Genomic DNA, 22,563 nt, shown 5'->3' with positions numbered 1-22,563 from the left:
AGGACAAAAAAGTCTGTAAATGTTCAGCACAGACACAATTTATAAAAAAAATAGTTACTACCTACAGTTGGCTGAACCTATGAATGCAGAACCCTTGACTAGGAGAGCCAGTTGTACTTCATTATGGGTTGGCTTCCTACCACCTGTCTGCTAAAGTTCAAATTCTGCAGAATACTTTGATATGACTCATTGAAATATAATCTTAAATACATTTTTGGCTTTAGCTCTTGTCACTAACCCTCAGCATCCAAAACTCTCACCCTTGCTTTACCTTCACCCTTTTTACAATGGTTTTGTAAAGGACTTTTCCCCACTTTTCAAGAATTTACTTTCTCCAAAGGGAGTATTTTCTCCCATTATTTGTCTGGAAAACTCTCAGTGGCCCTTCAAAACCATCTTTAAACACCATAAATTTTGTGATGCTTCCTCTGACTTTCCAATGGTGTTCTCTGTCTTTCCTCTGAATGGCTTTAATGCACCTCATGCACCTTTTGGTGGTACTTAGTCATTTACTTGTCCAACAAATGTTAAGCATTTCCTTCTTTGTCTAGCACTATTCTAGGGGCTGGAAATACAGTGAACTAACACAAGACTCCTCTTTTATAAGGAACTTACATTCTAGATGTGGAAGATCAATAAATAAATGTGTATTATATGGATAGTGCAGTTTCTTTTTTTCAAAGAGGGGGATAGAAAATTACAGGGTAAATAGGTCTCTCTGGGCACAGAAATATAGGAAGTAGGAGAGAGAGCACAGCAGATACCGTGTCAGGGTTCCAAAGAGAGGAAATAAGGAAAAGCAAAGACCAGAAGGAGAACATGCTTGGCAAGTACCAGAACTAGCACTGGAGGCAGGGGGAGGAGGGCAAACTAGCACCGATTTCAGTGTGATGAAAGAGAACAAGTGAGAGGACAGAGGAAGCTTCCTGGAAGAGAGCAAAGAGCCAAGAACCTAGGACTCTGGATTTTATTCTGGCAAAAAAGCAAAGCCACTGGAGGATTCTGTGCAGAGAATCAACGGGAACCTACTGATGCTTTGAAAATATCACTCTAAATAAAGTTTTCCAAATATCATAGGAAATAAGAGCAGAGTGATCAGTTAGAGAGCTAGTGTCATAAGTCAGGTGAGAGAGGATGGGAGCTTGGGTCTGGGTTACAGAAGAAAAAAATGTGAGATTCTGCTCTGTTTTGAAGGTAGATATGATGGGATTTGTTGATGGACTGGATGTGCAGTGGGAGAAGAAAACAGAGTTTGTGATGGACAATCCAAGGAGTCTCAGTCTTGGCCTGACAAGTGGAAAGACAGATCTCACATTCACCAAGACGCAGAAGACTGCAGAAGGGGCAGGCCTGTGAGTAGACACCAGAAGTTTTCTTCTAGACATTTAGGAGATCTCGTTAGACATTTAAGTGAACATGTCAAGCAGATATCTAAATATGAGTCTGAAGTTCAAGGGAAAGAATGTGGCTAGAAAAGTAAAATTGATGGCGTTATTAGAGTATGAACAGCATTTAAAAGGCAGGGAGTAGATGAGGTCATCCAAGTCAATGTGCTCAAGCTTTGCTGTGCATAGGAATCACCTAGGGGTTTGTAAACACACAGCATCTTATTAACTAGATGCTGGCTGGGGCAAACGATCAAGCTCCAGGTGATACCAATGTTAATATTCCATAGACAACACTTGGAGTACAGAGGATCGCAGGATTAAGTGCAGAAAAGGAGAGAGAAGCAGTTCAATCACTGTACCCTCAGACAATCTAATAGCTAAAGCTAGGAGAGAAAAGGATAAACAAAGGAAACAGAGACAAAAATCAAGTGAGAACAGGATTCAGGAAATCAAGGAAAGTGTTCTATGAAGGAGGGAGTAATCAACAGCTTCAAGTGTTGGTGAAAGGTCATGAAATTAGAGTGCTGAGAAAGGGCTACTCCATTAGGCAACAGAATTACATTACAATGACGACCAAGTCCAGAGCAACCAAGCTGCAATGGTTGGAGAAAAATAGATAAAATAGAGGATGTTCAATAAGAATGACAGGAAAGGAAAGGGGTTGGATCAAAGGTTGTTGTTGATTTTAAGACATTGATAGGGATATAAAGAATGATTACGCAGGAGAGAGAAGGGACTGCATGATGGCCTTATGAAGTGAGAGGGGCTGGGACCCCACACACAAATGGAGGGGTTGGCTTTGGTTAGGGATGTCACATTCGTCACTGCAAAGCAGAGAAGACAGAAGGTGAAGCACACATGCACGTGTGTTGGCACCTGGAGTCACAGAAACAGGAGGAATTTCTCAGTGACAGAAAAATGTCCTTTTAGAGGATGGACAAGAAGCTATTAAAAATTTTAGATGAGATAAAAGTATGAAACAGCATGTAGGAATAACTAAGTAGAAAATGTAATGGGAGTGCAGAACGTATGGCAGAAGTTAACAGCCAGGAATCTCAAGAAAGACCACCACCAGCAGGTCCTGGCATTTGTCTATCTACATGCTTGGGGTCTGGCATCGAAGTGGGGCAAGAATGGCCTGGAGAGACAGGCAGGAGATTGATTGGTTACATGATACCCGATGCAATCTAGACCTGGTAATGAGGAAGAAGAGGACACAGGTGGAGCAGATGTGCTAGTGTGGTCAAAGAAATGCTGGACTAGGTTTTACAGATAAAGAGTTGCAAAACAAGAAAAACACTGTCAGGTCTGAGATGCATTAAGTTGAAATGATGAAAGAAATAGTTCCTGAGAAAGGCCAACTCTAGGGTTTGATTCTAGGAGTAGCCACAGTGGACTGGGTGACAAGACTCTCCCTCCCTCACCCCACCCACCTCATTTTACACTGTGATTCCAAGTCCCTTCCAGGCCTAGGCCTCTTCCCCAGCTGATTTCTGGGACTGGATCTGATTTATCTGGGTACTTCTATGCCTAACAAAGCATCTATATGCAGCAAGCACTAAGTATGTCTGGTGACCAAATCTCCCAGTGCTCAGGAAAGTACAATGCATACAATACAATGTTTCACAATAAACATTAAGGAAGACATTATTCAATAAAAATATTTTTTTACAACAAAGATGACCAAGGTGTAGGCATTGTGGTGCAGCATGTAAAGCCACCACTGGGGACGCCAGCATCTCATATGGGAACTCTAGTTTGAATTCCAGCTACTCTGATTCCAATCCAGCTCTCTGTTTAATGTGCCTTGGAAGGCAGCAGAAGAGGGCCCTGGTACTTGGGCCTCTACCATTCATATGGGAGACACGGATGGAGTTCTGGGCTCCTGGCATTGGCCTGGCCCAACCCCACCTGTTGGGAGCATTTGGGGAGTGCACCAGGGAATAGATCTCTCTTTCCCTTTGCCTCTTCATATCTGTCTCTGTGCTTTTCAAATAAATCAATCTTTCTTTAAAACTGAAGATAACCCCCAAATACTGAACCCAAAATATAGTGGATAACTTTTTCTCTAGTGTGTGCCTGCAATATATATGATTATCTGCTAGATAATTTTTAATACCATCAATGTAAAACTGGATGAAGAGCCCTTTCCACTACTTTGACCAGATCGTACACAACATATTTATTACATACAGAGAGCATTTAATAATAGTCACATTCTCTAATACTCCTTTTGTTATATACAACTAACATCAACTCTTAGGTTATAGGCAATAGGGGAAACACAACAAGGTTTCTGTCCTTAAGGAATTCAATGTTTTGAGAGAGATAAAGGAGAAATACAAAGTTACATAAGAGGAAAGGAAAGAATAAAGTGGCATTCAGCTGTCAAATAAAAGAGTTAACAGAAATAAATGCAGTAAGAACACCAGATACTAGGCCCCACATACAGAAAAGAGACACATAAAAGTAACAAATAAGTAACACAGCCATTTCAAAGATAAACCAAGCAAGGCGAGGAAGACAGGGTCTGGACATGGAATACAGAGCAGTGTGAACAGCGTCTACTCAGTGCTCACAACATACTTCTGAGTTATTGGGAATGACACTGATGACCCTGGTCAAATCCTCCACCTTTGTGTGGACAATACCAATGTAGACATTGTTACTGTTCTCAGCTATTACCTGCTGTTTTTATTCGGTGAAACATTATTGGATATAAAACATAATGGTCCCTGTGTCACTGTCCTCCACACAAAACCAAAGTGATTATGCTACTGCCTTTTGTTTTGAAGGTTTTTATTTAGAAAGACATGATTTTTAAAAGCCTGCCCTCAGAACTGCTGAGAAATGCTAAAACTAGCTTCAATTTCATGCCATAACTATCTTATTGGTTTTGCCAGTCTACACTATTGGATTTTATGCATTATTCATGCACATTTCAACCAAAATAGCATTAAGAGAAAAATCTAGCAAGGAAGCTTTTCTTGAGCAACTGATCTCAACATGTTTTAAAAAGGAAAGTGAACACACAGTGAGAAAAACATTTTGAACTTATAATATAAAAAGATCAGGAATTTTCCATCAAACTTTTATCTTAGACTAGGACCAAAGAATAATAGCCATGAAATTACTTAGTTAACTGGTAATAAATGGCTCAAAAATAATTCCTTAGATTATTAGACAGTCATGAAGTCATGTACTTTTAATTTTCTACCCTTTAACAACTTTTTCATTTCCTCTCTCTCTGCAAGGTCTCATAACTACACTTTGATTTTAAGTTCCTGGAGATCAAGTTTTATCGTTTAATACCATCTCATCCTTGCTTTCTCCTTTGCCACTCTACCTCCCACCTAGAACTCAAAGTGCTAAGTGCAGATGCATGAAATTCACAAGTATTACTGATTATCTTGGGTTGCTTACCAAATATCGTATTATTTTCTACTTCTGACATTTGTTCAGTAACCTGCATTTAACAAGTATATAGAGACCAACCCTGACTCTGTGCCACATATTTCAGGGATGTCAACAGGTATGGTCCCAACCATTCTAAAGACACCAGGACAACACAATGTGAGGCTACAGCAGAGTTGTAAAGTGGAGAGTCAGGAGAGACTGCCCAGGAAAGGAGATGGCTGAGAAAGCAACTGAGAGCTCTGGAGAGAGGAGGGCAGCAGGAACTACAAGTGAAACTCACAGGGCAGATGGAGGCAGGATCATTGTTTTCTTCTGGAAAGTATTTCTACAACTTTTTTCTGCTAGTGGAATTAAACTTTTCCACAGAACTAGCTGGCCTTTAAGTTCTCATATTTTTTGCTTCAGTAAGCACTTGTTCATTTTTCCAGGAAGATGTTCACTTATAGTTACATCTGAAATTTTACTTGATACCACTTCATTCTTATACACACACACACACACACAACAGTGTGACACTGAAATTCTCACCCTTTTCAATAATTTCACCTAACAGAATCAATCAAATCCTTAGGAAGCCATCTCCCTGCTTTGTGGAATTTATGAAATCTTAAGTCACAAAACATACTGGGAAAACAATTTTCTCAAGAGAGTCCATGGACTGCAAAACTTATTACACTATTCTGTTGGCTCTGCATCGAGATTTGCCTTTGCACCTACTATGTTTCCCTTGATCCTGCATATCTGAAAAAGCTTAAAGAGACATAACTAAGGGAAACAGAAAATCACATGGCCTTCAGATATAATCAAATAAAATTACCCTTTTAATTTTAAGGAACTACACAAGTTAGCAACTTTAAACATTAATGTGGTATGTGTCTGGACTAGCAGTTAATCACTGGTTAAGATTCCTAGGGTCCCCTATCAGAGTGCCTGGATTGTAATGTAGGACCCAGCTCCCAATCCAGCTTCTTGCTAGTACACAGCACTGGAGGCAGCGGGTGACGACACAAGCAGTTGGAACCCTGCCATCCACATGGGGGATTTGGATGGAGTTCCTGGCTCTGGCACCAGCCTAGCCTTGGGCTCTACCGGCATCTGAGGAGCCAACCAGCACATGGGAAGCTCTCTGTTCCGGATTCTTTCTGCCTTTTCAACAGAAACCTTTTTTTAAAAAAAGTTTTTTCAATATTAGCATATGATTGATTTAACTTGCTACTGTAACTCAAGAATTAAAATTAAGCTTCAACAAGACAAAGGTTTGTATACTGTCCTTGTTCTCACTTAACTGCTTATTTAATTGCCTGACACCATGACCATTTCTGAGAGCTGAAGGAAAGTCAAAGTGGCCAGAGCACAGCAAGTGCAGGGGACACAGGGACAAGACAAGCCTCAAGGGACAAGCAGCATCTAGATCATGTTGAGACTGGCAGGGCCCTTAAGGAAGCTGAATTTTTTAAAATACTTATTTATTGAGCTGGCATTGTGACATAGCAGGTTAAGTTGCCACCTGCAATGCTGGATCCCTTAACAGAGTGTCAGTTCACATCCTGGCTACACTGCTTCCACTCCAGCTCCCTGAGATGTACCTGGGAATGCAGCAGAAGATGGTCCAAGTGTTTGGACCTCTGCAACCACACGGAAGATCTGGATGGAGTTTTGGACTCCTGGCTTCAGCTTGTCCCAGCCCCAACCATTGCAGTCATTTGGGTAGTGAACCAATGGATAGAAGATCTGTTTCCTTCTGTCTGTCGCTGTGCCTTTCAAACAAATAAAATAAATCTTAAAAAAAAAAACTTATTTATTTGAAAGGCAGAGTGACAGAGAGAGGGAGGGAGACAGAAATGGAGGGAGGACAGAGGGAGAGAGAAAGGGAGAGGAAAAGAGAGAAAGGGAGACAGAAAAAGGAAGAGGGAGAGAGAAAGGAGGAAGAGAAAAAGGTAGGAGGGAGAATGAGAGGGGGAGAGAGAAAGTGAGAGACCCTCCACTCACTAATTCATTCCCCAAAAGACTACAGTAGCCACAGCTGGTTCAGGCAGGAGCATGAACTTCACGTTGATCTCTCATATAGGTGGCAGGTGACCAAGTACTTGGGCCAGCATTGAGCTGAATGAGAAGAGGAGTAGACGCTTGACTAGAATCAGCACTCAGATACGGGATGCTGGCATCACAAGGGGCATCCTAAGCTGCTATGCCACAACATAGCCCCCATAAAGTTGAATTTTATTCCAGGTGCACTGAGAAGCTACTGAAGGATCTGAAGTGGAGGAACGCAACGATGCAGCTGCCTGCAAGGATCACTGTGGATGATGTGTGCTCAATGAACTTCAGCAGGGTGGGGCAGGAAGCACAGAGAGCAGTTAAGAGGCTGGACTAGTGAGTGCAATCCAAGTGACAATAACAAGAAAGCTAACATTTGTCAATCCCTCAGTATTCCAGGTGCTACTTTAAATTAATTACAAAAACATTAATTTCAGGGCAACACTGTAGCGCAGCAGGTTAAGCCAGTGACTGCAATGGTAACATCCCATATGGGTGCTGGTTCAAGTCCTGGCTGTTCCATTTCTGAGCGAGCTCCCTGCTAAGGTGCCTGGGAAAGCAGTGGAAGATGGCCCAAGTGTTTGGGCCATTGTACCTATGTAGGAGACCCACAAGAAGCTCCGGCCATTTAGGGGGGTGAACCAGCAGATGGAAATGCTCTCTCTCTCCTTTCGCTCTAATTCTGACTTTCAAATAAATAGATAAATCTTTTTTAAAAAAGCTTATTAATTTCTTCTTCACCATAATTATAGGATCTATTTGCAGATGAAAAAAATTACGTGCAGAAAAATGAAGTAATTTTCTGAAAGGCATGTAATTGGTACAAATTATGATTCATCAATGGCCTTTGGCTGTAGTACCCACCTTCTTAACCATGACCATATATTAATATAGCACAGATGAGTTCAAGGTACGACTAGAAGGCAGAATGGACAGGTGCTGGTCTGGTTTCGTGGATGAGTCACATAAATGTCACAAATCATTCCACAGTTTCATCTTTAGGACATTCATTTAGAAGTATCATTTATTAAGATAAGGGCAACCCCAGGAGGAACAGGATCTGGGCAGAAGATCAAGAATTCCTTTTTCATGTATCAAGTGACAGCTTGGAGATGTAAATTCAGAGATTATGGAGGTCAGAAATAATGGCTCCCTGAAGATGGCCATGTCCTAGTCTCTAGAAGCAATGACTATGCTACTTTACAATTCAGGAGTGTGGAACCTTTTTTCTGCCAAGGAACATTTGGATATTTATAACATTTTTGAGCCACACAAAATTATCAACTTTAAAATTAGCCTGCTATAGATTTACTGAATATTAAGTCCTGCCTGTAGTTGCCTTAGCAGGGCCAGACCAAATGATTCTGGAGCTCTTACGTGGCCTACAGGCTGGAAGTTCCCCACCCCTGTACCTGGAAAAGGGGACTTGCATACATAAGTATGATACAGGGACAAATTATCCTGGATTATTTTGGTGGGTCCCATGCAATCACAAGAGTCTTCATAAAGGGAGAAGTGTTGGAAACAGAGAGAACTTAGAAGGTGTTAAGGGGCAGCACTGTGATACATCAGGTTAAGTCTCCATCTGGGTGCTGCAAAGTTCTGGCTGCTCCACTTGCAATACATCTCCCTGCTAATGGCCTGGGAAAGCAGCGGAAGATGGCCCAAGTCCTTGGGCCCCTGCACCCCTGTGGCAGACCCGGAAGAAGCTCCTGGCTCCTGGATTTGGATCAGCTGAAATCCGACCATTTGCAGCCACTTGGGGAGTGAACCAGGGGATGGAAGACCTTTCTCTCTGTCTCTCCCTCTCTCTGTAACTCTGCCTCCCAAATAAATAAACAAATCTTAAAAAAAAAAAAAAAAAAAGATGTCACACAGCTAACTGTGAATACAGCATAGTACCTTGTGCCACAGAGTGCAGGTGGTGGTCTATATAGGGCAGACTTTCCTAGAGTCTTGAGGAAGAACTCAACCATGACTGCACCTTGATTTCAGGACTTCTGACCCACATAAGTGCAAGAGAATAAATCTGCATTACATCCCTAAGTTTGTGGTAATTTGTTATAAAGCAACAATAGCAAACATGTACAGAAATTAGTGTTTAAGTTAGTACTAAACACGTACTAAATTAGTACTAAACACTAACACGTACCAAATTAGTGTTTAAAGTTGTATTGGATTGAAAATACAGGTGAACAAAGCAGTAATTAAATTCAATTCGCCCTGAGGAAGGCAAAAGGAGACAGGTACAAAAACAAAAAGAAAAAACGGTCTTAAGGTGAGGTTAGCAAGAGGGCAGAAGTGAAAGAGGAAGTGGGAATGGAGAGTGACGTGAAGAGACTACAGGGGAAAGACAAAGTCACTTATATGAAGATTTTTGTGATCTCAGTGAACTGTATGGCTAGGCCAACAACAGGTCAGAGGACACCTGTCTCTTAATTTTATTACAGTTTCTACATTCTACCAAATGATTCCCACAATTTAGTAAGAGTGGCCACAGAAAGGCTAGCATAGGGGCCAGCACTGTGGCATAGCAGGTAAAGCCACTGCCTGCAGTGCCAGCATTCCATATGGGCGCTTGAGTCCCGGTTGCTCCACTTCCAATCCAGCTCCCTGCTATGGCCTGGTAAAGCAGTGGAAGATGGCCCAAGTCCTTGGGCCCCTGCACCTGCATGGGAGACCTGGAAGAGGTTCCTGGCTTCGGATCGGCTCAGCTCCAGCCGTAGCGGCCATCTGTGGCACAAGTGGCACAAATGAACAAGTGGATGGAAGACCTCTCTCTCTCTCTCTCTCTCTCTGCCTCTCCTTCTCTCTCTGTGTAACTATTTCAAATAAATGAATAAATATTTAAAAAAAAGAGGCTAGTATATTTCAGGAGAAAACAGCAAAACCTGGTGGGCCATTCAAGGTAAGAATCAGCAGATGGCCCACTGGAACCTTCTCCTCCCCTCATTTCCAGCTGCCATGGTGGAATGGGCTCATTGACCTAAGCACTTGGACTCAGCCTTAAGATCCTCCTCCACACAGCAATCCACAAAGTGGAAGATATCACAAACCACATCACAAGTTAATCAGAACTGGCACTTGAGATGAAATATACTTGCCAAACCTAATCTAGGAACCACAGTTCTTATTCTATCCTCTCCCAGAGGAAACAAATGTGGAACTGAGTGTCAAAATATGACTGAAAAGCAAAAAGATGACAGCTGTTAAATATCTACCAAGAAGGATGACTAAGTGTGGTACAACAGTAGCATGGACTTCAATAACATTTTAAACAGTCTTTAAAAAGAATGAGCCAGAGCTGATGGGATAGATTTCCAAGACATGCTTTCACATGAACAAACAGACCATGGCTCAGCTACTTTTATTAAAAAACAAATCCATATGTACACAGCACATACACATGTGAATCCTCAACGGTGCTGGAAGAGAGTGAATCCACTGCTACCAAGAGGTGCGTGGTCACTAAGGGTAAGGGCTGAGGGGAGGAAGTCCACTGTGCTCTCTATGTGCTTTTTTAAACTAACTTCATATAACAAACATGAAGTTGAATGGGAAAAAATTTCATTTAGATTTATTACTTAAAAAGTCAGAGAGACAGGCTGAGATTCAAACAGATATCTTCCATTTGCTGGTTCATTCCCCAAATGCCCACAACATCCAGGTCTAGGCCAGGCCAGGCCTAGCCAGAGCCAAGAGGCTGGAACTCAGTCAGTCTCCCACATGGGTGGCTGTGAACCAAATACTTGAGCCATTAGTTGCTGCCTACCACAATGCATATGCATAAGCAGGCAGCTGAAATGGAAGCAGACCTGGAACTTAGACCTAGGTACTCCAAAAAGGGATGTGGGTATTCAAAGCAGCATGTTAACCACTATACTAAATGCTGCCCCTTGAAACTTTTTTAAAGTTTTTTTTAAGAGTATAAGGGGCCACCATAGTGGGTAAACCTGCTGCAGGTGATGCCCACACCCCATAGGGGTGCCAGTTCCTATCTCGGCTGCTCCACTTCCAATCCAGTTCTCTGCTATGGCCTGGGAAACTAGTAGAAGATGGCCCAAGCACTTGGGCCACTGCACCCACGTGGGAGATATGGAAGAAGCTCCTGGCTTCAGATCAGCCCAGCTCCAGCTGTTGCAACTATTTGGGGAGTAAACTACCCAATGGAAGTGCTATCTATCTCGCTCTCCCTGTAACTCTGCATTTCAAATAAAATAAGTAAGTCATAAAAAATCCAAAAAGAAAGTACCAATGCTGTTGACATTATGGATGAGAATACAAATTAGTACAGCCATTATAAAAAACTATATGGAAATTTCTTGGGAGTTTCCCAAGATGCCGGAATACAGAGGGAACTTACTGCTCTAGTCTAGGAGAAGCTGGTTTAAAAAAAGTGGAGAGTGTGCCATCTCAGCGAAGAGTTAGGAAGAAAATTCGAGAGAAAACTCCATACAAATCAGAGGAACACTGTGGACCTACATGGAGAGCGTAGACAACCACAACTCAGGACCCCAACAACAGAGAGCCTCAACACCAGCTTTGGAGTGAGGTGAGACCAGACTGCAGCAGCCCAAATGACTGGTTATAGAGCTGCAGGGGAATGAGTCTGGCTTGGAGTCCTGCAACCTAGGGTAAAAAAACGGGGGGACACGTTTCCCTCTCCCCAACAATCTGGCACTGGTGTCCAGTAACTAGCCAAGAGAGGCTGGGCACCATTTTGGACACAGGTAACAGCTGCACCAGCTTGTGTCAGGGTGCTCAGCAACCAGCAGAGAGGAGACAAGCCTGGCTGGGAGAACCAACAGGTGGCTGGGTGCTTGTGACTGTGGGAGCCTTGTTTGCCAGGACTGTGAAAACACTGTGGCTGCATGGGAGGAATCAGGGTTTAGCTGGGACTTTGGGCAGTCACTGTGGGTGACCCCACATGCTCGGGGGTCCCCGATTCTATGGTGAGGCTCGTTGCTGCGGGATCCGTTCTCATAACTGAGCATTGCATGGATCCTTTATGTGGTTCTTGTGGCAGCATGGACGAATACTGAACCCACTGAGGCTAGCACCCAGGCACTGGTCTCCTCTGAGGAGAGAAGGTGAGCATAAGAATATGCCAACAGAGCAGAACAAATCTCCCCTCTGATTAAAAAAAAAGAGAGAGATTTACCCACACCCAACTTGGGTGTCATCTGGAACACTGAACAGAGCTTCCTGACCACATCCAGCACATGCCTCTGGGTATTCAATGAAAGAGGGGACACTCTAGTAAGCCACAGAGGCAAAGTCCAAAGATAAAAGCCATCACAGGGTGAAAAAACAAAACAGGTATCTCCACAAACGCCTAAGAATAAACACAGCAACTCCAGAAACAAGAATAAGGAAGACAACATGACACCCCCAAAAGAACTTAACACTTCAATACTAGAATATGAAGATGAAGAGGTTGAAGAAATGCCAGAAACAGAATTCAAAAAGTTTATATGGTAGGATTACTTAGAAGTAATCAAAAGCAAATCCAAAACTAAATAAATCTGTACGTGACATGAATAAAAATTTTTCCCACGAAATTGAGTTTAAAGAGAAATCAAATGAAATATTAGAAATGAGGAATTCAATAGAACAAAAAAATTGGTAGAAAGCCTTAACACAGACCTGGTGAGGCAGAAGAAAAAATATCCCAAAATATCCAAGTTATAAGACAAATCTCTGGAAATTTTACAGTCGGGCCAAAAAAAAAGAAGAAGAAATTAGAAAACTGAAAAACAGTGTTGAAGATTTATGGGAGACTATCAAACGACACAACATACGGGTCTTAGGAATTTCTGAAGGCTTGGAAAGAGAGACTGGATTAGAAGGTCTTTTTAGTGAAATAATTACAGAAACCCTCCCTAATTTGGAAAAAGGGATGTCCAAGTACAAGAATCACACAGACCTCCTAATAGACATGACCAGAAAAGATCCTCACCATGACACATTGTAGTCAAACCTTCCACAGTAAAACAAAGAAAAGATCCTAAAATGTATACAAGAGAAATGCCAGATTACTTTCAGAGGATCTCCAATTAGACTCACAGCAGACTTATAAGAAACCCTACAGGCTAGGAGAGAATGGTGAGATATATTCCAAGTCTTATGAGAAAAAAAAAAACTGTCAGTCTAGAATACTGTACCCTGTAAAGATCTCATTTATGAAGGAAGGTGAAATAAAGACTTTCCATAACAAAACAGAAATTGAAAGAATTTGTTATCACTTGTCCAGCCTTAGAAAAGATGCTTAAGGATATGCTACACACAGAAACATGGTCATCACTACGAAAGAGAGTGAAGGCAGAAAATCTCCCAGTAAAAGTACAAAGGAAATCCAAAGTAAACAATAGGAATATTTATGGAAAAATGGCAGGACCAAGTTGTTACTCATAAATAGTTACTTTGAATGTTAGTGGCCTCAACTCTCCAGTTAAAAGATATGGACTGGCTGAATGCACTAAAAATCAAAACCTGTCTATTTATAGCTGCCTACAAGAAACATATCTCACCAACAAAGATATATGCAGACTGAAAGTTGAAAGGAAGGAAGAAGATACGCCATGCTAACAGAAACCAACAAAAGAACTGGTGTAGCCATCCTAATAATAGACAAAATAGACTTTAACACAAAAACTGACAAACACAACACAAAAAAGAGAAAAAAAGGCACTATGTAATGGTTGAGGGATGAATTCAACAGGAAGATATGACTATTATAAATGTATATGCACCTAATACAGAGTACCTGGCTATTTAAAATAAATGTTAATGGATCTAAAAGGAGACACACACTCCAATACAATAGTAATGGGGGACTTCAATACCCTACTTTCAGCAATAGACAGATCAACCAGTCACCCTACTTTCAGCAATAGACAGATCAACCAGTCATAAAATCAGCAAGGAAACAGTTAATCAATACTACAGACCAAATGGACCTAATAGATATCTACAGAACTTTTCATCCTACAGTTGCAGAATACACATTCTTCTCACCAGTGCATGGAACTTTCTCTAGGATATACCACATGCTTATCCGTAAAGGAAGTCTCAGCAAATTCAAAAAAATCGAAATCATACTATGCATCTCTTCAGGCCACAATGGAATGAAGACAGAAATCAACAACTCAAGAATCTCTAGAACATATGCAAACACATGGAGACTGAACAACATGCTCCTGAATGAATAATGGGTCATTGAAGAAATCAAGAGAGAAATGAAAAAATTTCCAGAAATGAATTGAAGATGACAACACAACATATTAAAACTTATGGGATACAGCAAAAGCAGTGTTAAGAGGAATGTTTATAGCAACTGGTGCTAACTAACATCAAGAAATTAGAAAGGCACCAAATAAATGAGTTAGCAATGCATCTCAAGGACCTAGAAAAACAACAGCAAACTAAACCCAAAACTAGTAGGAGAGAAGAAATAATTAGATTTAAGAGAACAAAATTAAAGTAAAAACAAAACAAAACCCACAATACAAAAGATCAGCAAAATGAAGAGCTGGTTTTATGAAAAAACAAACTGTGGGGAGCAACTCGGACTAGACTGTTACTGGAATTAAGACTTATTCTATGCATCTGCTCTCCCACAATATGGCGCTGGGAGAGAAGAAAACAGCTTCTACACAGCTGCCTCCAGTTCAGCCAATGAACTGTAGGACTTGCTCCTGGTTGGAGGAGAGCAGCGTCCTTGGCGTGTGGGCAGCCGAGTTGGGATTGGTGGAGGAGGACTATAAAGGAGGAGAGAGACGGCATGCACCAGGAACATCTAAGAGGAACATCTAAGGGGAACACCTGTGCAGCCCCCGAGAGAGCCGGCTGGCGGTGTGCCGCTCCCCTGCGGAAGTGGGGAATGTGGCCAGGGGGAACCGCCCTTCCACGGAGGTGGAAGGGACAGTAGCCAACCCGGGAAGAACCAGCAGCAAACCCGGGGAGGGCCGAGCAGACAAAAGAACAGCGCAGGGTCCTGTGTCGTTCCTCCACGAAGAGGGGGAGCGACATAATGGTGCCGTGACTCGGATATGAAGCCTAGGCAGGGTTTAGTGTCGTTCCTCCACGAAGAGGGGGAGCGACACAAACAAAACTGATACACCATTGGCCAAACTAACCAAAAAACAAGGGAGAAGATGCATATCAATAAAATTAGAAATGAAAAAGGAAATGTAACAGACACCACAGAAATACAAATTATCAGAAATTACTATAAAGAGCTGTATGCCAACAAACCGGAAAACCTACAAAAAAACTGATCGATTCCTGGACACATAACCTAAATTGAGCCATGAAGACACAGAAAACCTAACCAATATTCAAGACAGAAATTTATTCAAGAAAGAAAAGCCCAGGACCAGATAGCTTCACTGCTAAATTCTAACAGACATTTAAAGAACTAACTCCAATTTTTCTCAAGTTATTCAAAATAACTGAAATTAAGGAAATCCTCCTGAACTCCTTCTATGAGGCCAGCATCACTTTAATTCCTAAACCAGAAAAGATACAACAGAGAAATAGAATTACAGACCAATATCCCTGATGAAAATCCTCAACAAAATATTAGCTAATCAAATTCAATAAAACATCAGAAGGATCATTCACCTAGACCAAGTGAGATTTATCCTTGGTATGCACGGATGGTTCAGCATTCACAAATCAACCAATGTGATACATCACATTAGCAAATTGAACAAAAACCAAATGACTATCTCAATTGATGCGGAGAAAAGATTTGATAAAATACTATACCCTTTCATGATGAAAACTTAAAGTTGGGTATAGAAGGAACATTCCTCAACACAAGACAATTTATGACATACCCATGGTCAGCATCCTATTGAACACAGAAAAGTTGGAATCACTCCCACTAAGATCTGAAACCAGATCAAGATGCCTGCTCACGGCCGGCGCTGCGGCTCAACAGGCTAATCCTCCGCCTTGCAGCGCCGGCACACGGGGTTCTAGTCCCGGTCGGGGCGCCGGATTCTGTCCCGGTTGCCCCTCTTCCAGGCCAGCTCTCTGCTGTGGCCAGGGAGTGCAGTGGAGGATGGCCCAAGTGCTTGGGCCCTGCACCCCATGGGAGACCAGAAGTACCTGGCTCCTGCCATCGGATCAGCAGCGTGCCAACCGCGGCGGCCATTGGAGGGTGAACCAATGGCAAAGGAAGACCTTTCTCTCTGTCTCTCTCTCTCACTGTCCACTCTGCCTGTCAAAAAAAATTTAAAAAAAAAAAGATGCCTGCTCTCATCATTGCTATTCAATACAGTCTTGGAAATTTTAGCCAGAGCCATTACAAAAGAAAAAGAAATCAAAGATACAAATCAGGAAAGAGGAAGTCAAAATCAAAATATTCCTATTTGTGGATGACATGATTCTATATCTATATCTATTCCTATACCCAATACCTATACCTATACCTATACCTATACCTATACCTATACCTATTATCTATAGGGGATCAAAAAGACTCCACTAAGAGACTACTGGAACTCATAAGGCAGTTTGGTAAAGTGGCAGAATATAAAATTAACAAACAAAAATCAATAGCCTTTGTATACACAGACAACGCCACAGCTGGAGAAAGAACTTCTAAGGTCAATCGATTCATAATAGCTACAAAAAAAAATCAAACACCTTGGAATAAATTTAACCAATAACAAAGATCTTTATGATGAGAATTACAAAACATTGAAGAAATAAATAGAAGACACAAAAAATTGGAAAAAGCTTTCACGTTCATGGATTGGAAGAATCAATATCAAAGAAACGCTCAGCAAAGTAAAGAGGCAACCAACAGAATGAGAGAAATTACTTGCAAACTATGCAACTGTTAAAGGATTAATAACCAGAATATATAAAGAGATCAAGAAACTCAACAACAAAACAAACCCAGTGAAGAAATTGGCAATGGAGTTAAACATTTTTCAAAGAGGAAATTCCAAAGGGCAACACACATGATAAAAAAGCTCAGGATAACTAGCCATCAGGGAAATGCATATCAAAACCAAAATGAGGTGTCACCTCACTCCCATTAGAATGGCGTTCATACAGAAATCAACAAACAATAAATGTTGGCAAGGATGTGAGGAAAAAATTACCCTAATCCATTGTTGATGAGAATGTAAACTGGTAAAGCCACTGTGGAAGACAGCATGGAGATACCTCAGAAGTCTGAATATAGACCTACCCTATGACCCAGCCATCCCACTCCTGGGAATTTACACAAAAGAAATCAGCATATGAAAGAGTTATATGTACCTCTATGTGTATTATAGCTCAGTTCACAATAGCTTGATATGGAATCAACCCAAATGTCCATCAGCTGAAGACTGGATAAAGAAATTATGGGATATGTACACCATGGAATACTACTACACAGCAGTGAAAAAAATGAAATCCTATCATTTGCAACAAGATAGATGGAACCGGAAAACATCATACTTAGTGAAATAAGCCAGCCCCCAAAAGACAAATACCATATGTTCTCTCTGATCTGTGATAACTAATAAAGCACCTAAAAGGTAATATACAGAACTGAAAAAGATAATATATTACCAATTCATGTAAGGAAAGTCACTATATAGCAACACATACAGAGACCCTTAAAACTTTCAATACTGGGGGTCAGTATTTGCCCTAGTGGTTAAGAAACCCACATCTCACATTAGAGTACCTTGATTCAATTCCTGCCTCTAGTTCCTGACTTCAGCTTTCTGCTAATGCAGGCCCTGGGAGTCAACAGTGATGGTTCAAATGATTGGGTTCCTGCCACATGTGTGGATACCTGGACTGAGTTCCTGGAGCCTGGCTTAAGCCCCAGCTGGGTGTTATTGAGGGCATTTGGGCAGTGAACCAAATCTATCCATCATTTAACATAGCAACATTAAAAAATCTATCTATCATTTTAATATACACAAAATGTTAATATAGCCAGTCTTTTGTCTTTATTATTGTATAATATCCAATTTGGTCAATATACTGATTTTTTATTTCTTACAGGAAATAAGGAAAATACAATGGAAAAGCAAAAAAATTTCTCAAAAAACTAAAAATAGATCTACTATATGACCCAAGTATCCCACTTCCAGGAATATACCCAAAGGGAATGAAGTCAACAAATAAAGGAGATACCTGTACTCCCATGTTTATCTGCAGTGCTAACAGCAAAGATATACGATGAACCTATATGTCTATCAATGGATGGTTAAAGAAAATGTGGCATATACACATACAATGGAATATTAGCCTTAAAAAAGAATGGTGACCTAACATTGTCAAAAAATTGATGAAATTAGAGATCATTATCCTATGTGAAATAAGTCAGGTACACAAAAAGACAAATGTCATGTTTTCTCTTATTTGTGAAACAGTGTGTGTGTATATAAATGTTTGGATGCCATATTATTTGGTATATAATATTCATAAATGCTATATTGACTGAATTATGCCCCTCACATTAAAACATACCCTGCATGGGAGACCAGGAGGAAGCACCTGGCTTCTGGCTTCGGATCAGTGTGGCACGCTGGCCTTAGCAGCCATCTGGGGGGTGAACCAACGGAAAAGGAAGACCTTTCTCTCTGTCTCTAACTCTGCCTGTCAAAAAAAAAAAAAAAAAAAAACAAAAAACCTTGTTTCCTCATTTTATGAACTTTGTCATGAATCCCAAGCTATGTGACTTTTTTATTTTTTGACAGGCAGAGTTAGACAGTGAGAGAGAGACAGACAGAAAGGTCTTCCTTCTGTTGGTTCACCCCCCAAATGGCCGCCACGGCTGGCGCGCTGTGCCGATCCGAAGCCAGGAGCTTCCTCCAGGTCACCCATGCAGGTGCAGGGCCCAAGCACTTGGGCCATCCTCCACTGCCTTCCCGGGCCACAACAGAGAGCTGAACTGGAAGAGGAGCAACCGGGACAGAATCCGGCACCCTAACCGGGACTAGAACCTGGGGTGCCGGCGCCGCAGGCAGAGGATTAGCCAAGTGAGTTGCGGTGCCGGCCCCAAGCTATGTGATATTAATATACCCACCCTTGCTTTAAAAAAAAAGTATGTATTTATGTATGTTGACATGTGAAGCAAACAGGACAAAACGTTAAAAATTGTTTTAAAAAAAGACTATAGAAATTAGCAGTTGAAGTGTCTGGGCTCTTCTCTATTCAGACCTCTGTGCATTTTATCCTATAATATCTCAAGCAACTTTTCTCTGGACATCAGCTTTACTGATATCTCCCTCCCTCCCTCCCTCCCTCTCTGTATTCAGGGAAACTCAAGGTAGCACATACCCTATTATGACACAGAGGCCGTGGACTCTAAAAGCCCAGCAGGTGGAAAGACTCTCGGGTTACCTGAGAGTGCATCGTAGAACTCGTCCTCGCTGAGGATGCTGGGAGGTGGTGATCCTTCAACCAGCGACTGTTCTAGTTCATGGTGTTCGGTGGCCAGAGTCTCCAGTGCTTCAGACAAAATTTTGTTTTTTTCTTGCTCCTGTTCCAATTTAAAATTCCTCACCTAAAAGAAAACAAATACACAAAAAGGACTTCAGAGTGACAAGAGACAGAGAATTACTCACAGGAGTTGAAAATTACTTGCTTTTGATCCAGTTCAACTGCAACATCAGAAATGAAAACTGCCATGTTAGGCACACGGATGAATGAGCAAAATTACTAAGCTAATTTTGTTCTTCCCGTGGGGCCTTTTCTCACAACAGCTTAGCTAATGAAAATAGATTAAGAACTAGCAAACAAATTCAGCTCAAATGATCAGGACTGTAGTATAGAAAAGCATATTAGTCAATTCAGAAGTGATAAAAACTTTACACAGAAAATCTCTCTTTGAAAATTAACCTTTAAATTAGGAAACCAGTTTCAGCAAAGTAATTAAAACCACTTTAAATATTTACAATATGTACCACATCAAAGCATAAGATGTAATTCCCCAATTTATTTCCAAATACCTAATGAAGGGAAATGAGTTGTCCAGTAATGACCATAAACATCTTAATTTCTACTTCTGAATTCCTTATTTTGGTTTCAGCTCCACGTTCTGCCTTTAATTTAGTATAGAGAACAGACAGATGACAGAAACGGCAAGGCCTGTTCTGCTCTTCAGTCCTCTGGAGAGGTGATCTCCCGCATACCTGAGTCAGAGCCTCTTCACCTTTGCAGCTCACTAAGACTCTCCCTCTAAAATTCAATGAATTGAATCCTCGTGAAACACACTTTCACCTATTTTTGTAATGGAGCTCTGGAAAAGACCACCATTCCTTAAAATCTCACTCTATTTCTAGAACTATCATGTCACTAGAAAAAAAGTCACTGTGTGCGCTCCAAAGTCTCTCCTTCATGAAAGGCTTCTAGACTCACAGATGTTCCAGATGGTAGAACTGCACTGGTGACGCTGGGTATGAACTCTCCTCTCCCTACCCTGAGCGGTCCTCAAGGTCCAAGCCTAGAGGCTGTTCCGCCAGTATGGAAAGCACTGGGTAGGGTGGCTTCGAGCACAGAACTCGCACCTGCTCATCTGCATGATTTACTCGGCTGAATCTAACCCTTTCCCTTCCTGACGGTGCCCTCGTGTGCGCTCCTTCCCAAGGCCTCCGAGTGTGAAGCTTCTCCAAGGCCATGCAGATTCCAGATCCCTGTGTGGCTGGGATCCTGAGAGCCACACACCAGGTACGGCACTATGAGCATCCCACATGTAGCCTAAAACAAAGCATTACTGAAGCACTCTGCTCAGAGCACAAACAGGGTTAAACATTTATTATCTTGGGAAGCATGCCAGTCCTCAGGCACCTTAGTGTTTATCATTACAGCAACTAGACTATAATTATTAGAGTTCTGATGACATAAAAATAGTAATAAATGTAAAGCAGTAATGAGCAGAAAAGACACCAAAACTGCAAATTTACTGATATAATTACAATGTTTTAAAAAATGAAAAATACCTATGACTATTCCTATAACTGAAACATCCTTTGAGGAGAGGAAACACTCACACTATGGGTAAAATTGTGAAAAATAGAAAAGCTGCTCCTCTTCCACCTGGTGGGTTAAATGATTTGGTTACTGTAAACAGGGACCGCAAATTGAGCACAAGTTGCAAATTGATCCTTTCTTTGAATGGAAAAGATCTAGCGGCACTGTTATATTTGTAGATTCCAAAAGCAACACTGCAAGAAGATCCAGATTGTTTCATTTCTGCCCACCCTCTCTTTGGTTTGATCATTTTAAATAGCCAAAAAATCGAAAAAAAAACCACGGAAGTGTTGCTGACACTGTACCTTTACATGTAAAAATCAATTGAATCATCATCTCTATTTGATAAAATACTAGCATTTTAACATCTAAATTCATTTAGCAGATTTCAACAAAATGACAAAATAACTAAGGTCCAAAAATATTTGGTTTCCTCAACAAAAGCTTATTCAAATTCAATTCCTTCCTTATCTAAAATCACATCACTTCATTCCTGCTGCATCTGTATCTGTTCTCACTTGCTCTAACCATGTTCTGTTTCTCACTGCGTTGTTATTGATTTGAGGGTGCTTTTATTAGTTTCAAGCCTAACACGATTGTTTGCACTGAAGTAGCAGACCTCAACATGTGTTTATAATTATTTCATATAATAATTATATAATTATTCTAGAAAATTTCTAGAATAAGGGTGACATTTTAACTTTCAAATAACAGAAATAAAACATATACCCTCAACCTATGTGCCTTTCCCACAACAAAAATCAACGTAGAATTAAGTCAACATAAAGGTTAACCATTTCATTAGGAAAAAGTTAAGGACTGAATCACCACCTGCTTAACAGTACACACTGTTAATGTCTGTAGTCCCTTAAAAGGAAACAAACTTTAGCCTATCCAGTAGTCTCTCTAGAAAACATTTCAATATGGCAGTCTTTCATTTCAATTCATGCTAGGAGGTGAAATTCACAGTGAACACTTCCCAAGTGAATGGATGCCAGCAAAAGAACCCAGAGTTTTAAAAACAGCCATGTGCTAGCCAGCTCATACATATCTTATCTATTCTCTGATATTATAAATTGCCCTGTTATTTACCTGTTTCACAGAAGTTAAATGAGACAGATAATCATTAAATCTGGCAAAGACATGTTACCCAGTGGTGATTGGTGATTAGCATTCACAGAACACCGTGTGCAATTACCCATTTATAGGAGGTGAAATTTTGGCCCCAATGGTCAATCTGGTGTAGCTCTTTGAACTGGTCACACACTGGTCACTTCAACAGCATTGGCCTTATTAATATCTTGTTTATTTCATGTATAGCTACAATAACAGAGAACGTTTACATACTAAAAAATTACATCTTAGATTTTAAAAAAACACCAACTTACCCAGTTTTATCTGTTGGTTAAGGAACAACACGGACATTTCTGTGGTTATAGGATCAAGAACACTTATTTCAAAAGCTTTTTTCAAAGTAGATGTCTTGGGCAACACTACTTTTGCCAGGAAGCCAAAAAGTTAAAACATCTGAGTGTGGTCATTTAGAAGGTTACTAAAAGCTCTTCCACCCACCAGTCCATCTACCACATTGTTTAGGCTGCAGAGGATGGTGCTCCCATGCAAATGCAAAGGGTCAATGTTACCTCTGTATACACAGTTGAATCACACTCTCATCTCCACGTTCAGGAAATTAAGCATTGTCTAAGGCATGGTGAAGAATGGAAAC

The 22,563-nt window shown here is 41.0% G+C and overlaps 1 protein-coding gene across 18 annotated transcripts in view; it reads right to left on the bottom strand.

The window, feature by feature from the left end:
* Window positions 1–22,563, bottom strand: part of OSBPL1A (oxysterol binding protein like 1A) — a 231,010-nt gene that overhangs the window by 77,095 nt on the left and 131,352 nt on the right. For 14 of the 18 annotated variants that reach the window (XM_070050377.1, XM_051851325.2, XM_070050375.1 and 11 more), the window contains one exon: window positions 19,209–19,371. In XM_070050377.1, coding sequence (XP_069906478.1) covers window positions 19,209–19,371 — 163 coding nt within the window. Of the gene's footprint in view, window positions 1–19,145; window positions 19,372–22,563 lie in introns of those variants that run through there. The other 4 variants (XM_070050386.1, XM_051851329.2, XM_070050387.1 and 1 more) reach the window with 2 other exon arrangements.

This window comes from Oryctolagus cuniculus, chromosome 10 (genome assembly GCF_964237555.1).
Source record: "Oryctolagus cuniculus chromosome 10, mOryCun1.1, whole genome shotgun sequence".
NCBI classification, from domain to species: domain Eukaryota; kingdom Metazoa; phylum Chordata; class Mammalia; order Lagomorpha; family Leporidae; genus Oryctolagus; species Oryctolagus cuniculus.
The sequence above is the reverse complement of the archived record's forward strand: the minus strand, read 5'-3'. Positions and strand labels throughout refer to the sequence as shown.